Source organism: Chlamydotis macqueenii, chromosome 9 (genome assembly GCF_036417535.1).
Source record: "Chlamydotis macqueenii isolate bChlMac1 chromosome 9, bChlMac1.mat, whole genome shotgun sequence".
Lineage (NCBI taxonomy): Eukaryota > Metazoa > Chordata > Aves > Otidiformes > Otididae > Chlamydotis > Chlamydotis macqueenii.
Window position 1 is genome coordinate 11307 of NC_141564.1, and position 24878 is coordinate 36184.

At 53.8% G+C, this 24878-nt stretch overlaps 2 protein-coding genes across 4 annotated transcripts; both read right to left on the reverse strand.

Moving 5' to 3' along the window:
- Positions 1-259: 259 nt before the first annotated feature.
- On the reverse strand, positions 260-5816 carry LOC147599585 (uncharacterized). 3 transcript variants are annotated; one of them, XM_086754588.1, is made up of 7 exons: positions 5603-5816; positions 4884-4955; positions 4086-4148; positions 3883-3994; positions 2672-2766; positions 1681-1825; positions 260-713 (listed from the first exon to the last, which is right to left on the reverse strand). In XM_086754588.1, exons 1-7 carry the CDS (start codon positions 5712-5714, stop codon positions 686-688), a joined length of 627 nt encoding a protein of 208 aa, XP_086610714.1. In that variant the 5' UTR covers positions 5715-5816; the 3' UTR covers positions 260-685. The 3 variants fall into 3 exon arrangements, with proteins under 3 accessions (XP_086610714.1, XP_086610716.1, XP_086610715.1); XM_086754590.1 differs by lacking the exons at positions 4884-4955; positions 5603-5816 and adding an exon at positions 4347-4431 and having other exon boundaries at positions 3883-3985; XM_086754589.1 differs by lacking the exons at positions 4884-4955; positions 5603-5816 and adding an exon at positions 4347-4431.
- A 7226-nt stretch (positions 5817-13042) lies between these two features.
- On the reverse strand, positions 13043-18482 carry LOC147599586 (uncharacterized). The gene is made up of 7 exons (XM_086754591.1): positions 18246-18482; positions 17527-17598; positions 16729-16791; positions 16526-16637; positions 15315-15409; positions 14324-14468; positions 13043-13356 (listed from the first exon to the last, which is right to left on the reverse strand). Exons 1-7 carry the CDS (start codon positions 18355-18357, stop codon positions 13329-13331), a joined length of 627 nt encoding a protein of 208 aa, XP_086610717.1. The 5' UTR covers positions 18358-18482; the 3' UTR covers positions 13043-13328.
- Between the last annotated feature and the right edge of the window lie 6396 nt (positions 18483-24878).

Here is a 24878-nt window from a genome sequence, read left to right on the forward strand (position 1 = left end):
TGTGTTTCCAAACCCTCATTTTATGGTCCAAATCCCTCATTTATGGCTCAAAGTTTCATTTTCAGGGTCCCAAGCTTTGGTTCTGGCATTTAAGCCCTCCTTTTTTATGGTCCAAACCCTCATTTTTAGGGTCAACATGTCCCATGTCTAGCCCCCAGTGTGCTGACAACACAGGCATCCACGTCCCTGCAATCCCCCGTATGAAGTTCAGACCAGAATTGCCGAGTTCCTGGCTTTGCTGCCATGGTGGCCCGGACAATTCTGCTGTTGCTCTCTATTTATACCTCCGCTGTTATTCAGCAAGAAATAGTCAACCCCTGGAGCTGTCCTGAAGCACATCCCCAATCTGTACCCCAGTGAGGTGGCCTCAAGCCCTCCCGGAAGATCAGGGCAATGGTCTTAGGGGACAGGGCGATGGTTTTATTTCCTCCGAGGGCTGGAGGTTGCAGGGTTGGTCCCAGCTGACTGACTGAGATGGGGACAGTGGGAGTGGGGATGGTGGCTGGGAGGGGTGAGTGGGCTGAACAGCTGTGCGGACTGGCAGGAGCAGTTCTCCGGTGCTCCATGGCAGGCGAGCCACTTCTCCAGGCACATGCGGTGGCTGCTGGCATCGGGTCCAGCTCTCAGCATTGCTGGGGCGCACAGGATAGCTGTCGGGGTGCGAGGGGTGGCTGCTGGTCTTGAATCAGACAGGTGAAGCTGGAGAGTTGTGCCTGTGGAGAGAGGAGGCTGCTGAGGCCCCACCACAGCTGCAGTGCCAGGCAGGTGCAAGGGTGCAGGGCAGTGCTGGGCGCCCTGTGGGGTTCAGGCACTCGGCTGCGCATGGAAGCTGTGGATATGGAGAGCTCTGTGCAGAAAATGAGGTGTCCCGCACCCCTTGGCTCGCCTGCCCATGGCTCGTCTCCTCTCGGCCCTGACCATCCTGACCTGCTTTCATGGCATGTGCTGGGAAGGAGACCCGTCCCCGACAGAGCGAGAGGACCAAAGCTGGGCATGGCACTGCAGGGCCAGGAGAGCCTCCTGCTTTCCCTTCTCAGTGTGCCTGGCAGAGAGCAGCACCCCTGCCCGTCCCCGACCAGACAAGGTGGCAGCCTCGGCTCTCTCTGCAGTGAGGTGCTCTCCATCCTCCTCAGAATACACACTCAGAGACATCACCCCCTGCCTTTGCTGAAATTACGCACGCTGGCCGTGTTGGGGTGCACAAGGGGCAGGCTCTCTTTCTCCAAAGTAAGGATGGTAGCTGGGAAGGTTCCTCCCCACGCTCTGAGTTGCTGGGACACCCTGGTTGAGATGAACACTGGACGTTTGTGGCATCACCTAATCACAGGGTGATTTCTGCTGCTAGCCTCACTGATAGGCAGGTGTTGCTCTTCCAGTTCTCACTTTCTAGGGCAATGTCGTCCCTTGTTGGTTTTACTTTCTGACCTTGCTCTGCCTGCCTCTGTCGCTGGCTCTGCCCTTGTTGAGGCAGGGTCACTTTCAACTAACACTTGCCACAGGAGGAAGGGACTGCAGAAAAGAACACCCATGAATTGAGAGGCCACTTAAAACAGCTCACAGCAGCAATCTCCGTCGAGTCTGGCCAATAACTAGCTTGGCACTGCACAGTACCCTACCTCTAAATGCTAAAAGCAGCCATCAAATACAGAAGTTTGGTAAAAATCTCTCCCAGCTACTCACCGTTTTCTCTTCCACCACAGACAGATAATGCAAGACAATACTACACCAAGCAGCATGGAGCCCAAGACTGCCGCGACACCTTCTATGCAGTACTTCCAAAAATCTTCACTGTCTGCAGCATTTGAGTTTCTCTCGCCATCCGCTCCTGGGGAAACAGTTCTGCGTGTTAGCGTGTCCTGTGCACTCCTGGTACTCTCACAGGAGGTCTGACATTGCCAGGAAATGTTCTTTCCACTTTGTTAGCATCTCTAAAGCAGTGAACATCCTGGGCTTGCAACATTTCCTTGGTATCGGGAGAAACAAAGGATATTCCCAAAGCCATTGCAAATCAATGCACTCTGGAGCCTCTCTGTCTCCTCTCAGCTGTGCTTATGCTCTGGGATGGCCATAATGCAGTTTTCCCAGTGTCAAGGATTTGCTCCCCCCCTTCTTGGCCACCTTCACATTTGCGCACAATTACTTTTGCACTCTCCCATCTTCAGTCTCCAAGGCTTGCTGGTGCTGCTGCATGGAGGCTCTCTCTGAGCCTTTGGGACAAGCTGTCCCACTGAACAGAACTCATGAGGCCAGATGGAGAGCACGTGGGGAAGCGCAGCTGTTTGACCAGTCCTCCCGTTGAGTGACACGGACAGAAACCATCCCTGCCTCAGGGAGTGCCACCCCCAAACGTCCATTCCCAGCTCAGCACCCACACCCCGAGGGGATGGAGTCAGGCCCTCTCAGGAGACACCTCAACCTTGCTCTCCCTCTTTGCCTTTTCTCCAGCACGGGCATACGAGCGTCTCTCTGGCACGCCGATGGCAATAACCTCCGCACCCCAGAGACTACAGTCATCCTTCAGAGAGCCACTTCTGGCTTCTTTTACAACACTTGCTCTGCACTAACAGTTTGTCTGCTGACCTGATCTCCGGTAGCAGGCACCACGTGAGGAGCCTGCAGACACACAGCGATTTTGGTTTATGACACTGAATGATCGAAGGACAGCCATTACCTGGCAAGCCTTTGGATACAATTGCCCCCGTTTTTTCATCAGAGACTGGCAGCGCACGACTGCCTCCTTCCTGACGCGCCTCCTCCACAGTGTCGCTGTCTGCTACCGTAGAAAGAAAGAGGAACAGTTTCGTTAGAAGTAACCGTTGCTCATCAGGAACACGGTATCTTCAGGAGGCAAAATACATTAATAATGCTTAGAAAGTAAGCCTGAGCGTTTGGGGCTGCACCTCGTCACTAGCCCAAACAATGTCTCATTCACAGAGAAAAATTTAAGCACTTGCACTTTCCAGTTTATCAATAGACAGCCACACCTGAGCTGCTGAGAGAGAAGGAGATCGCCTGTCATCTCCTTGTTCGCATTCCACTTAGTGCATTTCTGGCAGGGTGCAAGATGATGGTAAATTACTTCCTTCAGAGAAGACAGGGAGACCGGCTACAGGCAGTTCAGCTTCCATCACATGGTAAGGTTTACAGACACACACAGTGGGCTGAACCCCAAGCTCTTGCAACCATGTTCTGGGCACTTTCACTCAGTGTTTCAGAAAGTGTTTCCCACTGTTCCCCAAAACAAGAGGAAAGCCACAACCAAGGTATCTAAAACACAACTACAAACTGACAGCTAAACCACCCGAGACTGAATTCACAGCCCTTCATTTGAGCTGCCTTCAAGTCTGGAGTCCGGCCTCAAGCTGGGCGTCCAGCTTTCACCTGTCCCTGACCCCAGGGTGTCACGGAGGGGCCTGAGACACCAAGGAGAACAATGGGGCTGGAGCAGGCTGTGAAGCCAGGGCTGCTCCAGTCCCGGCCAGGCCATGCCTGCAGCCCAGGCAAAGTCTGCTGGTCTCAGCAACCCCGCCTGGGGTTGCCTGCGCGTCCTCTCTACCACCCAAGGGCAATCTCCCCTCTGGCAACCGGCAGCAAGGCGTGAGCATTGCCAGTTCCTGCCAGCTGGATACCAACATCTGCCCAGAACAGCTCTGGCCAATAATGGTATAAGTGGGGCAGCAGCTGTCCCTGGGACTCAGCTTGAACCACAACTGGCAGCGCGGGCTCTGGACCATCTCTGTGGCTCACCAGCGCCTGCAAGGTGTGAAATCGACTGTCAGTGCTGTGAGGCTCTGATCGATCCCTTTCTGCTTGTGTTTGCTACGGCTTGTCCGTACGTGGACATAAAACCTCAGCTGCCCGAGTCTTCTGGTGAAGAGGGACATATACCCACCCCGTGCTGCTTTCTCCAGTTCCTTCAGGATGTTCCTTACGACATCTGATGACTGCTGGGAATGTTTTTTAATCTTGGCTTTATATTTTGCTCCTGGATGACCTTAACAGAAAGTATTAAGTTAAATCTCTCAGTAATGCAACACTGAAAACGAGTGCTTCCCCTGTGAAGTCAGTCCAGACTGACTACTCACCCCTGGGATGCCAGGCAAGCCCGTCTGCAGGGCCCAGCCAAGGAGCCTGAGCTGTAGCCACATCTGCAACCAAACACCCAAGAGAAGTTTCTGTCATACGCTGTGATACACCCCATCCTATCTGAATGGCAGAACATAGAAGGGGATCACGTAATGACATGGCACACACAATGCAGGTCTATATTTGCTGCAAGAGATCCTTGCCTCACGTTTGGCCTTTGAGCTGGCAGCTCTCAACAGAACAAAAAACCCATGACGTACCCACGCGATCTCCCTGCACGTCAGCCCTGGAGCCCAGCAAGGAAGCAACATCTTTGTTGCCTCCAGCCATATCTGTAAACAAACAGATCAGAGCAGCTCCCGTGATCTAGTTCAGTAGACACCTTCAGATCTGAACAACAGTGAATGCAGTTCAAACACGGCATTGTGCCGTGGCACTCGTCTCTCCCCTCCACTCAGGAGCATGGTGCAGACACTTCCCGGCTGCCTGGACCACGCTGATCCAAAACCAAGCACGCCCGCCGCTGTTGGCAGAAAGGCCTCCCTGCAGCTCACGCCACCGCTCCACTCAAGCCCAAGGCGCCCGCTGGCTTAGCAGCAGGCACTGGAAGCGGCGCGGGGTGGCACAGGCTGGCAAAGACAGCTTTGCAAGGCAGAGCGCCCTAGGGCACGTCACTGAGCCAGGCCACTGCGTGGCTGCTCTTCTGCCTGTCTGAGCATCGGGCAAGAAAATGCCAAGTTAAATTCCGTAAGAACAGAATCCTACAACCTACACGCTCATTCCTTCAAGTGACCGACCTGCGGGATGGCCCTGAGTCTCCCCGACGCCACCAGCCTGAGATCTCGGGTAGCCTTCGCCAACAGGCACAGCTGGAAACAAGCACATTGCCGTGAGATGCTGGCATCTACTTCTTTCTCAGGGAGCTGCAGTGACTGGAGGGGCTCGGGTCGTGGTGTGGGACCCGGGCGTGGACGGAGATTTCCAAAGGTGCAGGGGGGCCTGCGTGACCTGTTGGCTGGAAGCTCTCCAAATGCTCTTGCCAGGCCGTGTGCAACACCCCTCGTGGATCTTTAGGAGCCAACCCCTCGTCTTACGGACCAAATGCCCCTTTGAAGGCCCAAAGCCTTCTTTTTAAGGTTCAGCAGCACTGCCTCATCTGTTCCTCTGGGCTGCAAACTCGCCACGGTTAGGGGATCTGGGGTTTCGTTCATTGAGCTCTTGAGGGTTCAAACACAAAAGCTCACGTCCTCCTGTGCAGACATCCTGCAAGGTTCGACGTCTCCAAGTCTGAAATCTGGGACCCAGCTGCCTCTATAGTTGCTTTCTCACCCCAGAGCACCGCTCCAGGCCTGTTATCCTGGAAAATCCTCTCAAATTGACCCCTGCGCCTCCCCAAAGGGGGTCTTCCTCCCACCTGCATGCAGAGCTGGCCACAGCTCACCCGGCCCAACTGCTCTCCCGGCTCTGCCTCACCACGTCCCTGGCCCCGCTGTCACGCTCCTGCCTGTCCACCTACCGAATCGCCGCGCTCGCCATGGAGCAGCACAGGCGTCCCAAGCTTGCAGGGTCACCAGGAGGAGAAGAATAAGGAGAGGAGTGCGGGCCACAGCCCCTCGTGCCTGCGCCATGGCACTGCTGCTGCCGCCGCTGCCACCGGCACTGCTGGCACTGGCGGAGCGGTGCCCGCAGCACGGCACAGAACATCCCGGCCTGCACAGCGGGGCTCTGTGACCTCACAGCACAGCCTGCTCACCACGGCCACGCGCCTGGGGTGTCACCTCCCCAAGCAGCGCCCCCCAGCACGCCCCGCCCCGCCGTGAGGGAGACTGTCACTGCCCCATCCTGCCCCTGTGATGGGGCCCTGTGCAGCAGTCCAGACCCTCATTTTTAGGGTCAGCATGTCCGAGGTCTAGCTATTGCTCCCACATGACAAGTGCCAGCACTGGCAGCGCTTGCTGCTCCTCATCGGTTTAGCGTCACGGTTAATGTTAGACCCTCGGAAAAAAAGGCCTCAAAACTGGGAACGTCGCACCATTGCTCCCTCACAAGAACTGCCAGCACTGAAAGCTTTTCCAGCTACTCATCGTCCCTTTTCACCACATCTACACGCCCACAAACATTGCTACTCTGCGCTTTCCTGGACAACTTGCACTCCGACAGATAGAAGCATCTTGTTCAAGTAGCCCAGAGGAAACGGCGCTCAAAAGCTGTGAACGTCTGGCAAATCTGCCAGACGACAAGTACCAGCACTGAAAGCTTATGCTGCTCCTCACTTGCTCTTGCAAGGGTCTGCGTCTACAGGCCCACTAACGTTTGGGCTCTGTGCTTCTCCCCTGACAACTAGCACTTCTAAAAGTTACAATCACCTTGTCCAAGCTGCCTGGAGGGGAAAAAAAGGCTCTAAAACTGCAAATGTGTAGAGAATCTCCCACAGCTGAAGTACCAGCTCTGCAAACTTATGCTGCGCCTCGCTCCTCTTGCTAGCAGACCTGCAGGACCACAAACATTTGGACTCTGCCCTTCCCTTAACAACTAGCGCTCTGATACTTAACATCGTCTTGCCCAAGATGCCCAGAGGAGATAGGACTCTAAAAGGGCATACATTGGACATTAGCTCCCACAAGAGAAGTGTCAGCACTCAGAGCTCTTGCTGCTCCTCAGTTGCTCCTGCCACTACACCTATAGGCCCACAAACTTTTGATCTCTGTGCTTCCCTATACGACTGGCACTCCGACAGCTATCCTGTCTAAGCTGGACAATCTGCTGACTTTCTTGTTTTGGCCCCAAGGTGGGCTGACCGGTGTCCTCCACCCTGGTCCCCAGCCTCCATGCTCTCCAGGTCAGCCAGGAGATGAGCTCAGGCCCTGCCATTGATGGCTGGCACCATGAGCCTGCCTGGCTCTCACCATCGCATCAGGTGCCCTGCTGCAGCGGCCCAGAGGTGCCGGCATGCCAAGGGAAGGCTGTCGGGAAGCCTTCACTGACGTAGTGGCCCGGTTAAAGTGCACCTGGAGAAGGGCCAGTGCAGTGCAGACGCTCACCCAGCAAGTGCCTGGCAAAGGCTGCCTTGCTGCGCTCAGCAGTCTGAGCCCACCACTAGTCCCAAGGGGTGCTTCCTCAGGGCTTCTGCCCAACCAAAGCTCCTTCACCAAAATGCAGGGTCACCTTCTTCACATCCCTGATGCATCTCCTTCCTCAGCTGAGCCACAGCCTCCTGCAGAAGCTGCATCTTTTGGCTTTGCTCCACAGAAAAAGACTGTGAATTCCTGCAGGAACGGGAAAGCACATCCTGCCAGACCGTGGCCCATCCCCTCTGGAGAATATCTGAGCTCAGCAAGGAGCAGAGATACATGTGCTTTCGCTGCTTGGCGAGTGCTTCCCTTCCTCACCAGGATGAGCAAAAGGCAAAGGCAGGAGGGAAGTATGGGAGCCCTAGCTGTTAGGAAAATGAGTGCAGGTAGCACGATGTGGGCTGATGCTTCTGCACAGACCCAGTTCCAGGAACCCTCTCTTACCTCAGGGTCTTCCCTTCTGCTGAAAACAGAAGACATCAGCTCCCGAAGGGGAGAAATGCTCTGTTTTTAGAGAATCCACTAGCAAACGTGCCAAGGCTTCCCAGGAGAGGCTTTCCTGGGAAGACATTGCCAAAGCTGCTTCTTCTATGGGTCACCCTGCATTGAAGCAGAAGAGGCAGTGATTTATGCAGGCACTGTCAGCAAGGCTCCCTTGGAGGAGATGACTGGCCCACGAGAGTCAAGTCACCCACGTCTATCTTTCCCTTTGTTCACGCTGACCGCACTGGCTGTGAGGTCCTGCGGTAAACAGCAGCTGGAGTTCACATCACCCAGACAACGTTATTTGACTAGCTTTGCTAGCTATCTCTGCAGTCACCTTTTCTCCTCCCTGGTGGCTTGACAGGTTAGCTGAGGAGGTGGGGTGCGGAGAGAGGACATGCCTCTATTCAGGAAGCATCAGCTTAGGCTTCAGGAGAGAGCGTAGCCATCACCTTGAGGTGTGTCCCAGAGCTATTCCCTGTTTCCCCTTGCTGCTTCCATGAGCACTTAGAGTAGGCTGCATGGGCTACGGAGGTACTTCTTCGTTCCCCTGCACAACCCCTCTAGCAATCCCCAGATTTTTGCCTGTAAAAAACGGAGGCAGTCCTGTGGTTGTCAATAAGCCGAGTCTTAATTACTGGGGACACTGAGGCTGGGGACACGGGAATGGGGAAAGGCACGCACCATCCTGGGAATGACGGATTGGGATGGATGGGGACATCGTATCCAAGGGCTCTGGAAAAGTAGCCCAGATCTCTTGCTGAAATGCAAATATCGCTGTAAATCAATCGTCTTCTATGTCAATCAGGGGCAGCCCAGGACTTGTTGAGCTCTTTTGTAGTGTAGTCAGCCGCACGCCAGGCTCTCCTGTTCAGTAGGAATGCCTCTCAAGGTTACTCTTAGAGGCTGAGAGATTCCTTGTCACAACAGGTCCTCAGTAAGTGACTATCAGGATGCCAAGCATTGACAACTTAGCCAAGTGATATAAAGGACTGATTGCGCCTATGTAGTCTTTTAGACATTAAACGTTGACAAAATCTGGGACTAGGAGTGTGTACAGTGGCTGCTAGCCGCCTCTCTGAGAAGGAGTTTAGGAAGTAAGTGGGCCCTTTCTGAAACTCACAGCTCAACTGGAGGGTCTCCCTGACAATTTTATCTGACCTTGTCCTCTATTCAGTAAATAATGCAGTTTAGCTTGCCGTTGAATCTATTTACATTGCTAACGCCAGCTCCGGGTGCAAGGATTGCAGCGGGAGGTCATTGCACTAGGTCAAATGAGAATCACATTCAGTAGGTATAGTAAAAATTTTCTTCTTTTCTCTATTGATTTATTTATGATGTATATTGTCTTTTTTTTTTTTTTGGTAACATTGCTGTCAATCTTCTGGTTGCACACGGCCCTCCACTGACATTTGCATGGCTGTATGTAAATGTCCTTTTTCCACAGAGAAGAAACCATCTTTATTGCAATATGCTATGGATCCAAGCCATTATTTCAGTCTTATTACTTTTCAATGGAGGCTCAAATTTTGAAAGATGTTCACATTTTGACTGAGAAATGCAATTTACAAATTGAACACAACTTTGAACTGCAAACACACACTTAACTTTGACTCTCAGCATACCCTTTTCCCTAACTTCAGTTGTTTTCCCCCAACTGTACATACCACCATGTGTCATATTAATGGGAAAGAAGCTCAAAATGGTATAGTTCTTCAAAAGCAATGACTGGGTAAGGATTCCCAACAGGCCGAAGGTGAACACTTTCTCTATCGAGGTTCCACCAACTAAACAAAAGGTGGTGGTATTTACGACATTTCTAGCTAGAGTTTCCCACACGTTTGTGGACTGATACCATCTTTGGAAGAACATAGTTGCTGCTCCAACCTGGAAAAGAAACAGAAATACAGAACCTTTCATTTTACAACTCGATCATGCAAAAGCACAGTCTTTAAGGATCCTGCTGGAATGGCTTTCCAGTTGCCTCTAGATTCTGGTAAAAGGGCAGGATTGACTCACATGAAGTGGGGCCAAGAGTTGATTCCTTCTACTTTCACAGCAGTGTAGGTGGTCAGCAGGATCGTATAGGGTCCTTTTTACTTTTCCATTAAGGACTCATCTTTCTAGGTGCCAATGTAAACCAAGGCTCCTGGTTAAAAATTATGTACCGACGACTCCAAAGGCACTCGTTGGTTGAGATATCTATGAAAGGAGGATAAAATGCATGAAAGCGACAACAGGTAGTTTTTCAGCATATTTCCCCCCGCTACGATGTGTTGGATACCTGGAGTATCAGGGGCGCTTAGTGAACAATCCAGACCGAATGGAATTGTTATGTTTGTGAGCAGCAGGCCTCCCCAAGCACCGCCCCCCAGCACGCCCCGCCCCCCCGTGAGGGAGACTGTCACTGCCCCGTCCTGCCCCCGGGATGGGGCCCTGTGCAGCACAGAGCCCCTCCCCTCATGGGCTCTGGCCAGCCATCCTGGCCAGCTCTCACCTGCGCTGGGGGTGGTGGCACGGCCGGGAAAGCCCGGTCGACGCTGCTCCCATGTTTCCTGCCACAGGCACGAGCTGAGGGGTTGCGCTGAGTCGCGGTGACACCAGTGAGGGCAGCGCTGCTTCTGCACTGCTGGGCTTCTTTTCGGAAGCAAGAGGAGGAACAAGCAGCATTACTAGAAAATGCAACTGAGGGAAAGTGGGAAGAAAGAAAAGGCAGAAAAAAGGAAAAGTGTACACACGCAATTAAGAAAGAAAGGTGCCAAGGTATCCCGAAGACCATCTCAGCCCAACTCGCTTTCGCTGGCAAAAAGCTCTGCAGCTCGGAGGAATAAAACCTGACTTTGCTGCACAGAGATGTCTGAGTTCAGCTGTGAAACAGCTGAGAACCTTGAGACGGCTCCATTTCACTGTCCTCATGCCTTGTGCATGCTGTGCCTTCCTCGTTTCCCTGAAGTCCCACCAGACTAACAGGGATGTGGCGTCTGTCCAGTGTGCGTGTGACAAGGAGAAACATTTCCGCCCGTGAAGTGGGTAGGAAAACAACTGCGTCCGCAGAAGCAGAGGCGCAGCCACGCCTCAGCTTTGGAAATGGCCAAAGCTGCCCCGAGCACCAGGAGCTCCTGGAGCCGCGGCATTTGCTTGGCCCTGAAGCGCTGTGGAGCCTGCCAGCCCTGGGGAGATGCAGGGACAGGGGCAAAGGCCAGTGGTCAGCCCCGCAGCCACGGACAGAGCGACAGGGCTCTGTCCTTCCTTCTGGCCACAGGAAGATGCCGTGGGCAATGCCAGGCCAGGGCGTCTCTCCTCCTGGTTGCCCAGGGGCAGGCAGGGCCTGAGGAAGGCCCTGGGTGCTGGGCTGGGCACGCGCGGTGTGAGCGGGGCAGAGCCCTGACTCCTGCCAGGCGCCGGCCTTGTCTGATGCCAGCAGCTGCTATCACGCAGCCGCTCCTGCCCAGGGCTGTGGCCAGAGCACAGACAGAGCCGCATTTTCAGAAAGCCTTGCTGCTCCAGAGCAAAGCCCCGGCGGGTTTCCTCTCCTCCCCCTCTCCCCTGCCCTCCCTCCCTGAGCAGGCCCAGCCCCGTCAGCGCCCCCAGGGCCGGCAGAGCTGTGCACAGCCCCTGCAGTGTGCATGGCGCAGCTCCCGCGGCCGTGGCCCTTCCTGCAGGCCGCCTCTGCGCAGGGCCAGTGTCCCGGGGGGCCTGGGGCAGGGGCGCAAAGGCCAAGGGACCTGAGGAGAAACGGGCGCGCGGCAGGGCAGGGCCAGCCGGGGCGAGAGCGGGGCCGGGGCGAGGGCCAGGGCCGCTGCAGGCGCAGGGGCAGGTCCCTCCTTTTCACCTTCTCATTTCTCGCATCCAGCCAGTCGTTTCCAGCATCCACGTTTCACCTGATGTGGCCAAACATGCCTTAAGCATCCAAGCCCCTCTGTTAGGGGCCAAAGTCTCATTTCCAAAGTCCAAGGCTTTGAACCTAGGCTTGAAAGCCTTTCTTTCAGGGTCCAAACCCACACTTTGACAGACCACAGCAGCATTTTGAGAGTCCTGTGACTCATTCGTAGGGTCTAAACCCTCTTTTAGGGAAGAAGCCCTCCTTTTGAGGTTCTAAACCTCTACTTTTAGAGTACAACTCCTAGTTTCTAGGGTCCAAAGTCTCAGCTTTCACATCCAAAACTGATTACAGAGCACAAACTCTCTTTCTCAAAGGCGCAAAGCCTCATTATTACGTGCCAGTCTTCCATTTTGTGGCCCAAGGCCTCATTTTTAGGGCCCAAATCCCTATTTCTATATCCCAAAGTCTTACTTTAAGGGATCAGATCCTCATTTTAGGATCCAAAGTCTCTTTCTAGTCTCCAAAGCTACACTTACAGCTACGTGGTCCAAAGATTCAGTTTCAGTTTGCAAGTGACCCAAAATTACACGCTTAGCACACAGCCAGTAACTTTTTGGGGGATCCAAGCCACATCTTGAGTGTCTACACCCTCATTTTTATGCTCCCAATCCCTCTTTTCTGGACCAGAGCCGCATTTATAGGGGCCAAAACTTTGATGTTAGGGTTGAAAGCCTCCGTTTTAGGTCCCAAAGTCTCGCTTTCAGGGTACGAACCCCCATTTATGAATTCCAAAGCACAGTTTTAAGGTCTGAAGACTCGTTTCAAGGACCCATAGTGTCATTTTTAAGGGCCAAAGTCTAATTCTGAAGGTTCAAAGTCTCATTTTTAGAGTCCAAAGCCTAATTCACATGATCCCAAGCTGTCTTTTATGAACAGCAGCCTTTTTCAGGACACACGCTTTCATTTCTCAGGTCTAGTCCCTCACTTGTATGACAGAAAACCTTGTTTTTGACTCCAAAGCCTCGTTTTGATGGTTCAAATGTTCTGTTTTGGATCAGTTTCCAAAGTTTCATTTTTACACTCTAAAGCCACATTTTAAGTTTCCAAAGTCTCATCTGAAGGCTTCAAAGGCTCAATTTTAGGATCTAGCTAGTTGGTTTTACAGGTGTAAGCCACATCCTGTGTTTCCAAACCCTCATTTTATGGTCCAAATCCCTCATTTATGGCTCAAAGTTTCATTTTCAGGGTCCCAAGCTTTGGTTCTGGCATTTAAGCCCTCCTTTTTTATGGTCCAAACCCTCATTTTTAGGGTCAACATGTCCCATGTCTAGCCCCCAGCGTGCTGACAACACAGGCATCCACGTCCCTGCAATCCCCCGTATGAAGTTCAGACCAGAATTGCCGAGTTCCTGGCTTTGCTGCCATGGTGGCCCGGACAATTCTGCTGTTGCTCTCTATTTATACCTCCGCTGTTATTCAGGAAGAAATAGTCAACCCCTGGAGCTGTCCTGAAGCACATCCCCAATCTGTACCCCAGTGAGGTGGCCTCAAGCCCTCCCGGAAGATCAGGGCAATGGTCTTAGGGGACAGGGCGATGGTTTTATTTCCTCCGAGGGCTGGAGGTCGCAGGGTTGGTCCCAGCTGACTGACTGAGATGGGGACAGTGGGAGTGGGGATGGTGGCTGGGAGGGGTGAGTGGGCTGAACAGCTGTGCGGACTGGCAGGAGCAGTTCTCCGGTGCTCCATGGCAGGCGAGCCACTTCTCCAGGCACATGCGGTGGCTGCTGGCATCGGGTCCAGCTCTCAGCATTGCTGGGGCGCACAGGATAGCTGTCGGGGTGCGAGGGGTGGCTGCTGGTCTTGAATCAGACAGGTGAAGCTGGAGAGTTGTGCCTGTGGAGAGAGGAGGCTGCTGAGGCCCCACCACAGCTGCAGTGCCAGGCAGGTGCAAGGGTGCAGGGCAGTGCTGGGCGCCCTGTGGGGTTCAGGCACTCGGCTGCGCATGGAAGCTGTGGATGTGGAGAGCTCTGTGCAGAAAATGAGGTGTCCCGCGCCCCTTGGCTCGCCTGCCCGTGGCTCGTCTCCTCTCGGCCCTGACCATCCTGACCTGCTTTCATGGCATGTGCTGGGAAGGAGACCCGTCCCCGACAGAGCGAGAGGACCAAAGCTGGGCATGGCACTGCAGGGCCAGGAGAGCCTCCTGCTTTCCCTTCTCAGTGTGCCTGGCAGAGAGCAGCACCCCTGCCCATCCCCGACCAGACAAGGTGGCAGCCTCGGCTCTCTCTGCAGTGAGGTGCTCTCCATCCTCCTCAGAATACACACTCAGAGACATCACCCCCTGCCTTTGCTGAAATTACGCACGCTGGCCGTGTTGGGGTGCACAAGGGGCAGGCTCTCTTTCTCCAAAGTAAGGATGGTAGCTGGGAAGGTTCCTCCCCACGCTCTGAGTTGCTGGGACACCCTGGTTGAGATGAACACTGGACGTTTGTGGCATCACCTAATCACAGGGTGATTTCTGCTGCTAGCCTCACTGATAGGCAGGTGTTGCTCTTCCAGTTCTCACTTTCTAGGGCAATGTCGTCCCTTGTTGGTTTTACTTTCTGACCTTGCTCTGCCTGCCTCTGTCGCTGGCTCTGCCCTTGTTGAGGCAGGGTCACTTTCAACTAACACTTGCCACAGGAGGAAGGGACTGCAGAAAAGAACACCCATGAATTGAGAGGCCACTTAAAACAGCTCACAGCAGCAATCTCCGTCGAGTCTGGCCAATAACTAGCTTGGCACTCCACAGTACCCTACCTCTAAATGCTAAAAGCAGCCATCAAATACAGAAGTTTGGTAAAAATCTCTCCCAGCTACTCACCGTTTTCTCTTCCACCACAGACAGATAATGCAAGACAATACTACACCAAGCAGCATGGAGCCCAAGACTGCCGCGACACCTTCTGTGCAGTACTTCCAAAAATCTTCACTGTCTGCAGCATTTGAGTTTCTCTCGCCATCCGCTCCTGGGGAAACAGTTCTGCGTGTTAGCGTGTCCTGTGCACTCCTGGTACTCTCACAGGAGGTCTGACATTGCCAGGAAATGTTCTTTCCACTTTGTTAGCATCTCTAAAGCAGTGAACATCCTGGGCTTGCAACATTTCCTTGGTATCGGGAGAAACAAAGGATATTCCCAAAGCCATTGCAAATCAATGCACTCTGGAGCCTCTCTGTCTCCTCTCAGCTGTGCTTATGCTCTGGGATGGCCATAATGCAGTTTTCCCAGTGTCAAGGATTTGCTCCCCCCCTTCTTGGCCACCTTCACATTTGCGCACAATTACTTTTGCACTCTCCCATCTTCAGTCTCCAAGGCTTGCTGGTGCTGCTGCATGGAGGCTCTCTCTGAGCCTTTGGGACAAGCTGTCCCACTGAACAGAACTCATGAGGCCAGATGGAGAGCACGTGGGGAAGCGCAGCTGTTTGACCAGTCCTCCCGTTGAGTGACACGGACAGAAACCATCCCTGCCTCAGGGAGTGCCACCCCCAAACGTCCATTCCCAGCTCAGCACCCACACCCCGAGGGGATGGAGTCAGGCCCTCTCAGGAGACACCTCAACCTTGCTCTCCCTCTTTGCCTTTTCTCCAGCACGGGCATACGAGCGTCTCTCTGGCACGCCGATGGCAATAACCTCCGCACCCCAGAGACTACAGTCATCCTTCAGAGAGCCACTTCTGGCTTCTTTTACAACACTTGCTCTGCACTAACAGTTTGTCTGCTGACCTGATCTCCGGTAGCAGGCACCACGTGAGGAGCCTGCAGACACACAGCGATTTTGGTTTATGACACTGAATGATCGAAGGACAGCCATTACCTGGCAAGCCTTTGGATACAATTGCCCCCGTGTTTTCATCAGAGACTGGCAGCGCACGACTGCCTCCTTCCTGACGCGCCTCCTCCACAGTGTCGCTGTCTGCTACCGTAGAAAGAAAGAGGAACAGTTTCGTTAGAAGTAACCGTTGCTCATCAGGAACACGGTATCTTCAGGAGGCAAAATACATTAATAATGCTTAGAAAGTAAGCCTGAGCGTTTGGGGCTGCACCTCGTCACTAGCCCAAACAATGTCTCATTCACAGAGAAAAATTTAAGCACTTGCACTCTCCAGTTTATCAATAGACAGCCACACCTGAGCTGCTGAGAGAGAAGGAGATCGCCTGTCATCTCCTTGTTCGCATTCCACTTAGTGCATTTCTGGCAGGGTGCAAGATGACGGTAAATTACTTCCTTCAGAGAAGACAGGGAGACCGGCTACAGGCAGTTCAGCTTCCATCACATGGTAAGGTTTACAGACACACACAGTGGGCTGAACCCCAAGCTCTTGCAACCATGTTCTGGGCACTTTCACTCAGTGTTTCAGAAAGTGTTTCCCACTGTTCCCCAAAACAAGAGGAAAGCCACAACCAAGGTATCTAAAACACAACTACAAACTGACAGCTAAACCACCCGAGACTGAATTCACAGCCCTTCATTTGAGCTGCCTTCAAGTCTGGAGTCCGGCCTCAAGCTGGGCGTCCAGCTTTCACCTGTCCCTGACCTCAGGGTGTCACGGAGGGGCCTCAGACACCAAGGAGAACAATGGGGCTGGAGCAGGCTGTGAAGCCAGGGCTGCTCCAGTCCCGGCCAGGCCATGCCTGCAGCCCAGGCAAAGTCTGCTGGTCTCAGCAACCCCGCCTGGGGTTGCCTGCGCGTCCTCTCTACCACCCAAGGGCAATCTCCCCTCTGGCAACCGGCAGCAAGGCGTGAGCATTGCCAGTTCCTGCCAGCTGGATACCAACATCTGCCCAGAACAGCTCTGGCCAATAATGGTATAAGTGGGGCAGCAGCTGTCCCTGGGACTCGGCTTGAACCACAACTGGCAGCGCGGGCTCTGGACCATCTCTGTGGCTCACCAGCGCCTGCAAGGTGTGAAATCGACTGTCAGTGCCGTGAGGCTCTGATCGATCCCTTTCTGCTTGTGTTTGCTACGGCTTGTCCGTACGTGGACATAAAACCTCAGCTGCCCGAGTCTTCTGGTGAAGAGGGACATATACCCACCCCGTGCTGCTTTCTCCAGTTCCTTCAGGATGTTCCTTACGACGTCTGATGACTGCTGGGAATGTTTTTTAATCTTGGCTTTATATTTTGCTCCTGGATGACCTTAACAGAAAGTATTAAGTTAAATCTCTCAGTAATGCAACACTGAAAACGAGTGCTTCCCCTGTGAAGTCAGTCCAGACTGACTACTCACCCCTGGGATGCCAGGCAAGCCCGTCTGCAGGGCCCAGCCAAGGAGCCTGCGCTGTAGCCACATCTGCAACCAAACACCCAAGAGAAGTTTCCGTCATACGCTGTGATACACCCCATCCTATCTGAATGGCAGAACATAGAAGGGGATCACGTAATGACATGGCACACACAATGCAGGTCTATATTTGCTGCAAGAGATCCTTGCCTCACGTTTGGCCTTTGAGCTGGCAGCTCTCAACAGAACAAAAAACCCATGACGTACCCACGCGATCTCCCTGCACGTCAGCCCTGGAGCCCAGCAAGGAAGCAACATCTTTGTTGCCTCCGGCCATATCTGTAAACAAACAGATCAGAGCAGCTCCCGTGATCTAGTTCAGTAGACACCTTCAGATCTGAACAACAGTGAATGCAGTTCAAACACGGCATTGTGCCGTGGCACTCGTCTCTCCCCTCCACTCAGGAGCATGGTGCAGACACTTCCCGGCTGCCTGGACCACGCTGATCCAAAACCAAGCACGCCCGCCGCTGTTGGTAGAAAGGCCTCCCTGCAGCTCACGCCACCGCTCCACTCAAGCCCAAGGCGCCCGCTGGCTTAGCAGCAGGCACTGGAAGCGGCGCGGGGTGGCACAGGCTGGCAAAGACAGCTTTGCAAGGCAGAGCGCCCTAGGGCACGTCACTGAGCCAGGCCACTGCGTGGCTGCTCTTCTGCCTGTCTGAGCATCGGGCAAGAAAATGCCAAGTTAAATTCCGTAAGAACAGAATCCTACAACCTACACGCTCATTCCTTCAAGTGACCGACCTGCGGGATGGCCCTGAGTCTCCCCGACGCCACCAGCCTGAGATCTCGGGTAGCCTTCGCCAACAGGCACAGCTGGAAACAAGCACATTGCCGTGAGATGCTGGCATCTACTTCTTTCTCAGGGAGCTGCAGTGACTGGAGGGGCTCGGGTCGTGGTGTGGGACCCGGGCGTGGACGGAGATTTCCAAAGGTGCAGGGGGGCCTGCGTGACCTGTTGGCTGGAAGCTCTCCAAATGCTCTTGCCAGGCCGTGTGCAACACCCCTCGTGGATCTTTAGGAGCCAACCCCTCGTCTTACGGACCAAATGCCCCTTTGAAGGCCCAAAGCCTTCTTTTTAAGGTTCAGCAGCACTGCCTCATCTGTTCCTCTGGGCTGCAAACTCGCCACGGTTAGGGGATCTGGGGTTTCGTTCATTGAGCTCTTGAGGGTTCAAACACAAAAGCTCACGTCCTCCTGTGCAGACATCCTGCAAGGTTCGACGTCTCCAAGTCTGAAATCTGGGACCCAGCTGCCTCTATAGTTGCTTTCTCACCCCAGAGCACCGCTCCAGGCCTGTTATCCTGGAAAATCCTCTCAAATTGACCCCTGCGCCTCCCCAAAGGGGGTCTTCCTCCCACCTGCATGCAGAGCTGGCCACAGCTCACCCGGCCCAACTGCTCTCCCGGCTCTGCCTCACCACGTCCCTGGCCCCGCTGTCACGCTCCTGCCTGTCCACCTACCGAATCTCCGCGCTCGCCATGGAGCAGCACAGGCGTCCCAAGCTTGCAGGGTCACCAGGAGGAGAAGAATAAGGAGAGGAGTGCGGGCCACAGCCCCTCGTGCCTGCGCCATGGCACTGCTGCTGCCGCCGCTGCCACCGGCACTGCTGGCACTGGCGGAGCGGTGCCCGCAGCACGGCACAGAACATCCCGGCCTGCACAGCGGGGCTCTGTGACCTCACAGCACAGCCTGCTCACCACGGCCACGCGCCTGGGGTGTCACCTCCCCAAGCAGCGCCCCCCAGCACGCCCCGCCCCGCCGTGAGGGAGACTGTCACTGCCCCATCCTGCCCCTGTGATGGGGCCCTGTGCAGCAGTCCAGACCCTCATTTTTAGGGTCAGCATGTCCGAGGTCTAGCTATTGCTCCCACATGACAAGTGCCAGCACTGGCAGCGCTTGCTGCTCCTCATCGGTTTAGCGTCACGGTTAATGTTAGACCCTCGGAAAAAAAGGCCTCAAAACTGGGAACGTCGCACCATTGCTCCCTCACAAGAACTGCCAGCACTGAAAGCTTTTCCAGCTACTCATCGTCCCTTTCCACCACATCTACACGCCCACAAACATTGCTACTCTGCGCTTTCCTGGACAACTTGCACTCCGACAGATAGAAGCATCTTGTTCAAGTAGCCCAGAGGAAACGGCGCTCAAAAGCTGTGAACGTCTGGCAAATCTGCCAGACGACAAGTACCAGCACTGAAAGCTTATGCTGCTCCTCACTTGCTCTTGCAAGGGTCTGCGTCTACAGGCCCACTAACGTTTGGGCTCTGTGCTTCTCCCCTGACAACTAGCACTTCTAAAAGTTACAATCACCTTGTCCAAGCTGCCTGGAGGGAAAAAAAAGGCTCTAAAACTGCAAATGTGTAGAGAATCTCCCACAGCTGAAGTACCAGCCCTGCAAACTTATGCTGCGCCTCGCTCCTCTTGCTAGCAGACCTGCAGGACCACAAACATTTGGACTCTGCCCTTCCCTTAACAACTAGCGCTCTGATACTTAACATCGTCTTGCCCAAGATGCCCAGAGGAGATAGGACTCTAAAAGGGCATACATTGGACATTAGCTCCCACAAGAGAAGTGTCAGCACTCAGAGCTCTTGCTGCTCCTCAGTTGCTCCTGCCACTACACCTATAGGCCCACAAACTTTTGATCTCTGTGCTTCCCTATACGACTGGCACTCCGACAGCTATCCTGTCTAAGCTGGACAATCTGCTGACTTTCTTGTTTTGGCCCCAAGGTGGGCTGACCGGTGTCCTCCACCCTGGTCCCCAGCCTCCATGCTCTCCAGGTCAGCCAGGAGATGAGCTCAGGCCCTGCCATTGATGGCTGGCACCATGAGCCTGCCTGGCTCTCACCATCGCATCAGGTGCCCTGCTGCAGCGGCCCAGAGGTGCCGGCATGCCAAGGGAAGGCTGTCGGGAAGCCTTCACTGACGTAGTGGCCCGGTTAAAGTGCACCTGGAGAAGGGCCAGTGCAGCGCAGACGCTCACCCAGCAAGTGCCTGGCAAAGGCTGCCTTGCTGCGCTCAGCAGTCTGAGCCCACCACTAGTCCCAAGGGGTGCTTCCTCAGGGCTTCTGCCCAACCAAAGCTCCTTCACCAAAATGCAGGGTCACCTTCTTCACATCCCTGATGCATCTCCTTCCTCAGCTGAGCCACAGCCTCCTGCAGAAGCTGCATCTTTTGGCTTTGCTCCACAGAAAAAGACTGTGAATTCCTGCAGGAACGGGAAAGCACATCCTGCCAGACCGTGGCCCATCCCCTCTGGAGAATATCTGAGCTCAGCAAGGAGCAGAGATACATGTGCTTTCGCTGCTTGGCGAGTGCTTCCCTTCCTCACCAGGATGAGCAAAAGGCAAAGGCAGGAGGGAAGTATGGGAGCCCTAGCTGTTAGGAAAATGAGTGCAGGTAGCACGATGTGGGCTGATGCTTCTGCACAGACCCAGTTCCAGGAACCCTCTCTTACCTCAGGGTCTTCCCTTCTGCTGAAAACAGAAGACATCAGCTCCCGAAGGGGAGAAATGCTCTGTTTTTAGAGAATCCACTAGCAAACGTGCCAAGGCTTCCCAGGAGAGGCTTTCCTGGGAAGACATTGCCAAAGCTGCTTCTTCTATGGGTCACCCTGCATTGAAGCAGAAGAGGCAGTGATTTATGCAGGCACTGTCAGCAAGGCTCCCTTGGAGGAGATGACTGGCCCACGAGAGTCAAGTCACCCACGTCTATCTTTCCCTTTGTTCACGCTGACCGCACTGGCTGTGAGGTCCTGCGGTAAACAGCAGCTGGAGTTCACATCACCCAGACAACGTTATTTGACTAGCTTTGCTAGCTATCTCTGCAGTCACCTTTTCTCCTCCCTGGTGGCTTGACAGGTTAGCTGAGGAGGTGGGGTGCGGAGAGAGGACATGCCTCTATTCAGGAGGCATCAGCTTAGGCTTCAGGAGAGAGCGTAGCCATCACCTTGAGGTGTGTCCCAGAGCTATTCCCTGTTTCCCCTTGCTGCTTCCATGAGCCCTTAGAGTAGGCTGCATGGGCTACGGAGGTACTTCTTCGTTCCCCTGCACAACCCCTCTAGCAATCCCCAGATTTTGCCTGTAAAAAACGGAGGCAGTCCTGTGGTTGTCAATAAGCCGAGTCTTAATTACTGGGGACACTGAGGCTGGGGACACGGGAATGGGGAAAGGCACGCACCATCCTGGGAATGATGGATGCCCTCTTTTTTTATGGTCCAAACCCTCATTTTTAGGGTCAACATGTCCCATGTCTAGCCCCCAGTGTGCTGACAACACAGGCATCCACGTCCCTGCAATCCCCCGTATGAAGTTCAGACCAGAATTGCCGAGTTCCTGGCTTTGCTGCCATGGTGGCCCGGACAATTCTGCTGTTGCTCTCTATTTATACCTCCGCTGTTATTCAGCAAGAAATAGTCAACCCCTGGAGCTGTCCTGAAGCACATCCCCAATCTGTACCCCAGTGAGGTGGCCTCAAGCCCTCTGTATTGTCTGTATTGAGTTGTTAATCATTTTTTTGCAAGCATGGTATGTTAATGATTATGCCTAGTATGATGCCTAGTATCACAATTCCGATTTTAACCAAGGACAGCAACCACCCAGTTATGCCACACACAAGCTTAGTTAATAAAATTACTGATCACACGTTATACATATTCATGATTACGAAGCAAAGCTAAGCCACTGAGGCTGGTGGGACTCTGTCTCAGGTTGCCCAGAGAGGTGGTGGATGCCCATCCCTGGAAATATTCCAGGCCAGGTTGGACGGGGCTCTGAGTAACCTGATCTGGTTGGAGATGTCCCTGCTTCTTGCAGGGGGTTTGGACTGGGTGGCTTTTGAAGGTCCCTTCGCACTCAAACCGTTCTATGATTTCTCACAAGTTTCTGAAGTTATCCTGCTCCAGCGTTTGTTTTGTGTGGTGCTGTGCAATAGCACTGGGGTCCTCCCTTCAGATCAGGCTTTCTGCAAGTGGCTCCTGGGACAAACAGCCACCCTGGGACACGGGCCCTGAACCAGCAGGTCCCTGCTTGCGCCCAGAAGGCGAGGGGCTTGGATATCAGCTTTGCTGACTGGTGGAACTGGGATGGTTGCCGTGGAGCAGCTTTAGGGGAGAGCCCTTCCTGTCTGGGCACTATCCCCTGACAGGGTCAACGTGCCACTCGAGTCCCCTCACTGGGCTCCTGGGCCTACAGCTGAAGCCTTCTAATGCCTTGGACTGCCATGGGGTGATCTCCACCCCCGGACTCCAGGGATCCCCTAGGATGAACTCCTCCACATTTACCCCGCCTGACATTAACAGTGACCCTAACACTAAACCTTACTCTAAATCCTATCCCTAACCCTAACTATAATTGAGCAGGTCGCTAACTCTAACCCTAACCCTGAGACAAAGCTGGTTGTGGACACAGATACTTGTTGTCCACTCGAGAAGCCTTAACGGCGCATTCTAGGTGTCAAGAGGATTAGAAATCTTTGTTTCTGCAAGAAGTCTAACAGTATGTCTTACTGGGGTCGGGGCAGGATACCTTGCTGGCAGGCAAGCGCTTTGCCTGGGAGGTGCTGTGGGATTGCTGCCACAACTGGTTTTGCCTGGGCAGGCTGCTGTGCTGGTGCTGAGGTGGGGACAGCTGAGAGAGGAGCCTTCTTTAGCCCAGACGCGGTGAGGAGAAAAGCACCAAAAAGACGATACCAGGAAGCTTCACATAGCTGCTGGGAGAACAAGGCCAACCAACAGCTGGCAGAGGACGCAGCGGGGACCAGCCGCTGCCAGAGCAGGTACGAAGTGGGCTGCTCCTGCCTGTGGCGTCAGGATGCAGTGCTAACTGGGCCACAGCCTCACACAGACAGGGAAGCACGGAGCAGGGTGGGAAAGCTGCCAGAGGCTTCTGAGGAAGGGCCTCGTGGCTCCCAAAGGCCCCCTTTTCTGGGATGGGTGTCTGCTGCAAGTCTGGATCCCTCTCCAGCCAAAAGCCAGCGAACGTGTAGCAGGGGCTTTTGGGGAGGTGGTAGGCTCGTTCAGCAAGGTTTGGACCCCAGCACTGCTGTACAGCTAAGTAGCATTTGTGGGGACACCAAGCCCCTGGGACCTGAGAACGGCCCCCTCAGGACTTTGAGGTGCTGTCCTGCCTGGCCGAGGGGGGCACGCAGAGGTGCCTGCTGAGGGGCAGGTCCTGCTGGGGACAGGGGGAGAATTGGTCTGTGCTGCCAGGTGGGCTTCCCAAGGAATGGACTGCTGTCACAGCTTGCTTTCGCTTCTGTCACTGCAAGCTTGGAAAGCAAAGGATGGGGCAAGGAGAGGTGGGAGTTCCCCAGCCAGCTGCCCAGCGCTCCCACTCGGGTGCGGAAGGTTGGGAGCCACTCATGCTGTGGCCATTCTCAGGGGGAATCAAGAGCAAAGCCCTCTGCAGTCTCACATACATGCGTGTGCCTGAGGTCGAAACTTTGGTCGCGGTAGGACAAGCGGCTGTGCATAGCCAAACCTCTGCAGGGTATAGTTCCCCCAACTCTGGCAAGAGACCACACAGGTCTGGGACGTCTCTGGAAGGAAAGCCGGACAAGGCTCCTGCACTTCCTAGTCGTGTGGAAAAACACCCTTAAAAGAGATCTGAGTGATCAATACTGAGAAGATTCCTTCTTCTCCATCCAAACAGAGAGAAAGGTACACAACTTTTGCTCAGGCTCTTTACTTCCCGTTATTATTTTAATTCCCTTTCGCAATCTGCTCCTGTAGCCCTTCCTTCGGGGAAGAGCTGGCGGCAGTGTTGAACAATGGCTGTGGACAGAAACACTCTTCCTCCTGGGTGCTGCTCTGTCAGCTCTCTCTCAGCAGCAGGCTTTTCAGCCAGAAAGCAGAATCCACACGTGAAACGGTTTGCTCAAGACATGGCTTATTGAGAGCCACAAGACTCCCTCCCTCTTTCACAGACAAAAGATGCCCCCTGCAGAAGAAGATGATAGGCCTCTTCTTATGGCTCTCAGTTGCTCTTGGCACGTTTGCAGGATCAAACACCTAAGAGGGACAGCTTGGCTGTGCTGGATGCCAAGTTTCAGCTAGCCGCCTAGCCTTTTTGATGGTTACGTATGGAAACTGCCACAGCCCAAGTGCTTCCAGAGCCGTTGCTTGACTGGGACTGTCTTTTTGGGTATGGGGAAGACTGGTAGGCTGTCAGACATGCTGCTGCTCTGGCCACTGGAACAAATAGCTTGCTTAGTGTGCAAGTCTGCATGGGAATGGGGCATGCATTTTTTGAGCCTGAACTGGGGAGTACCAGAGGGGCAATGTGGGGCACCTGATGGAGAGGCTTTCGCTGGTTTAGAGCCTTTTTTTTCTCAGGGCATACTCGACCAGGTCATTAAAAAAAATGCCTGAGTGCTTATCCCAAAGATGGTGAACATTGGATGATTGTTCCCACAAGGGAAGAGTCAGCACTTAAATCTCTTGCTGGTCCTCACTTGCTGTTGCTATTGCATATATAGGTTCAGAAACTTTGCCACTCTGCACTTTCCTGGAGGATTAGCACTCTGACATTTACAATCAACGGGCACCAGCAATCAAGTGACATTCCAAGTTTTAAAGCCTTTTTTCTCTCTTCACGACTTGACTGTAAATGTCATTGTGCTAGATGTACTGGAAACCACAAAGTTGAAATGTTTGTGAGCCTGTAGATGCCCTAACAAGGGACTGCAAGGAGTACCAAGAGCTTTCATTGCTGGCACTTCTCCTTTGGTAGATTCTTCAGATTGTTGCAGTTTTAATGTCTTTTATCCTCTGAGCAGCCGACGGACCTTCATGATTGCCAGACATCCAGGAAAGAGCAGAGGATCAATGTCTGAGGGCCTGCATGTAGGCTGGTAAGAGGGAGTTATCAGCAACAGCCTAGACAAACAGATCTTAAACGTCGTAGTGCTAGTCATCCAGCAAAGTGCAGATTCCAATTATTTGTTGGCCTGTAGATGCACTGGCAAGGGTGAGTGACATGCAGCAAGAGATTTCAGTGCTGATACTTCTCCTGTGGGAGATTCGTCTGAAATTCGCTGTTTTAAAGCCTTTTTTTTTCTCTGAGCAGCTGGGCCAAGATGGTGGTAACTGTC

Coding starts and splice junctions, on each gene's coding strand:
- LOC147599585 (XM_086754588.1), bottom strand. CDS start 5,714: ATGGCGCAGGCACGAGGGGCTGTGGCCCGCACTCCTCTCCTTATTCTT. Junction 2,767..3,882: donor GCAGCACGGGGTGGGTATAT/GTCCCTCTTCAC, acceptor GGTAGCAGACAG/CGACACTGTGGAGGAGGCGC. Junction 1,826..2,671: donor TGTATCCAAAGGCTTGCCAG/GTAATGGCTGTC, acceptor CTGTTTCCCCAG/GAGCGGATGGCGAGAGAAAC.
- LOC147599586 (XM_086754591.1), bottom strand. CDS start 18,357: ATGGCGCAGGCACGAGGGGCTGTGGCCCGCACTCCTCTCCTTATTCTT. Junction 17,599..18,245: donor ATGGCGAGCGCGGAGATTCG/GTAGGTGGACAG, acceptor GCTTGTTTCCAG/CTGTGCCTGTTGGCGAAGGC. Junction 16,792..17,526: donor GACTCAGGGCCATCCCGCAG/GTCGGTCACTTG, acceptor GTTTGGTTGCAG/ATGTGGCTACAGCGCAGGCT.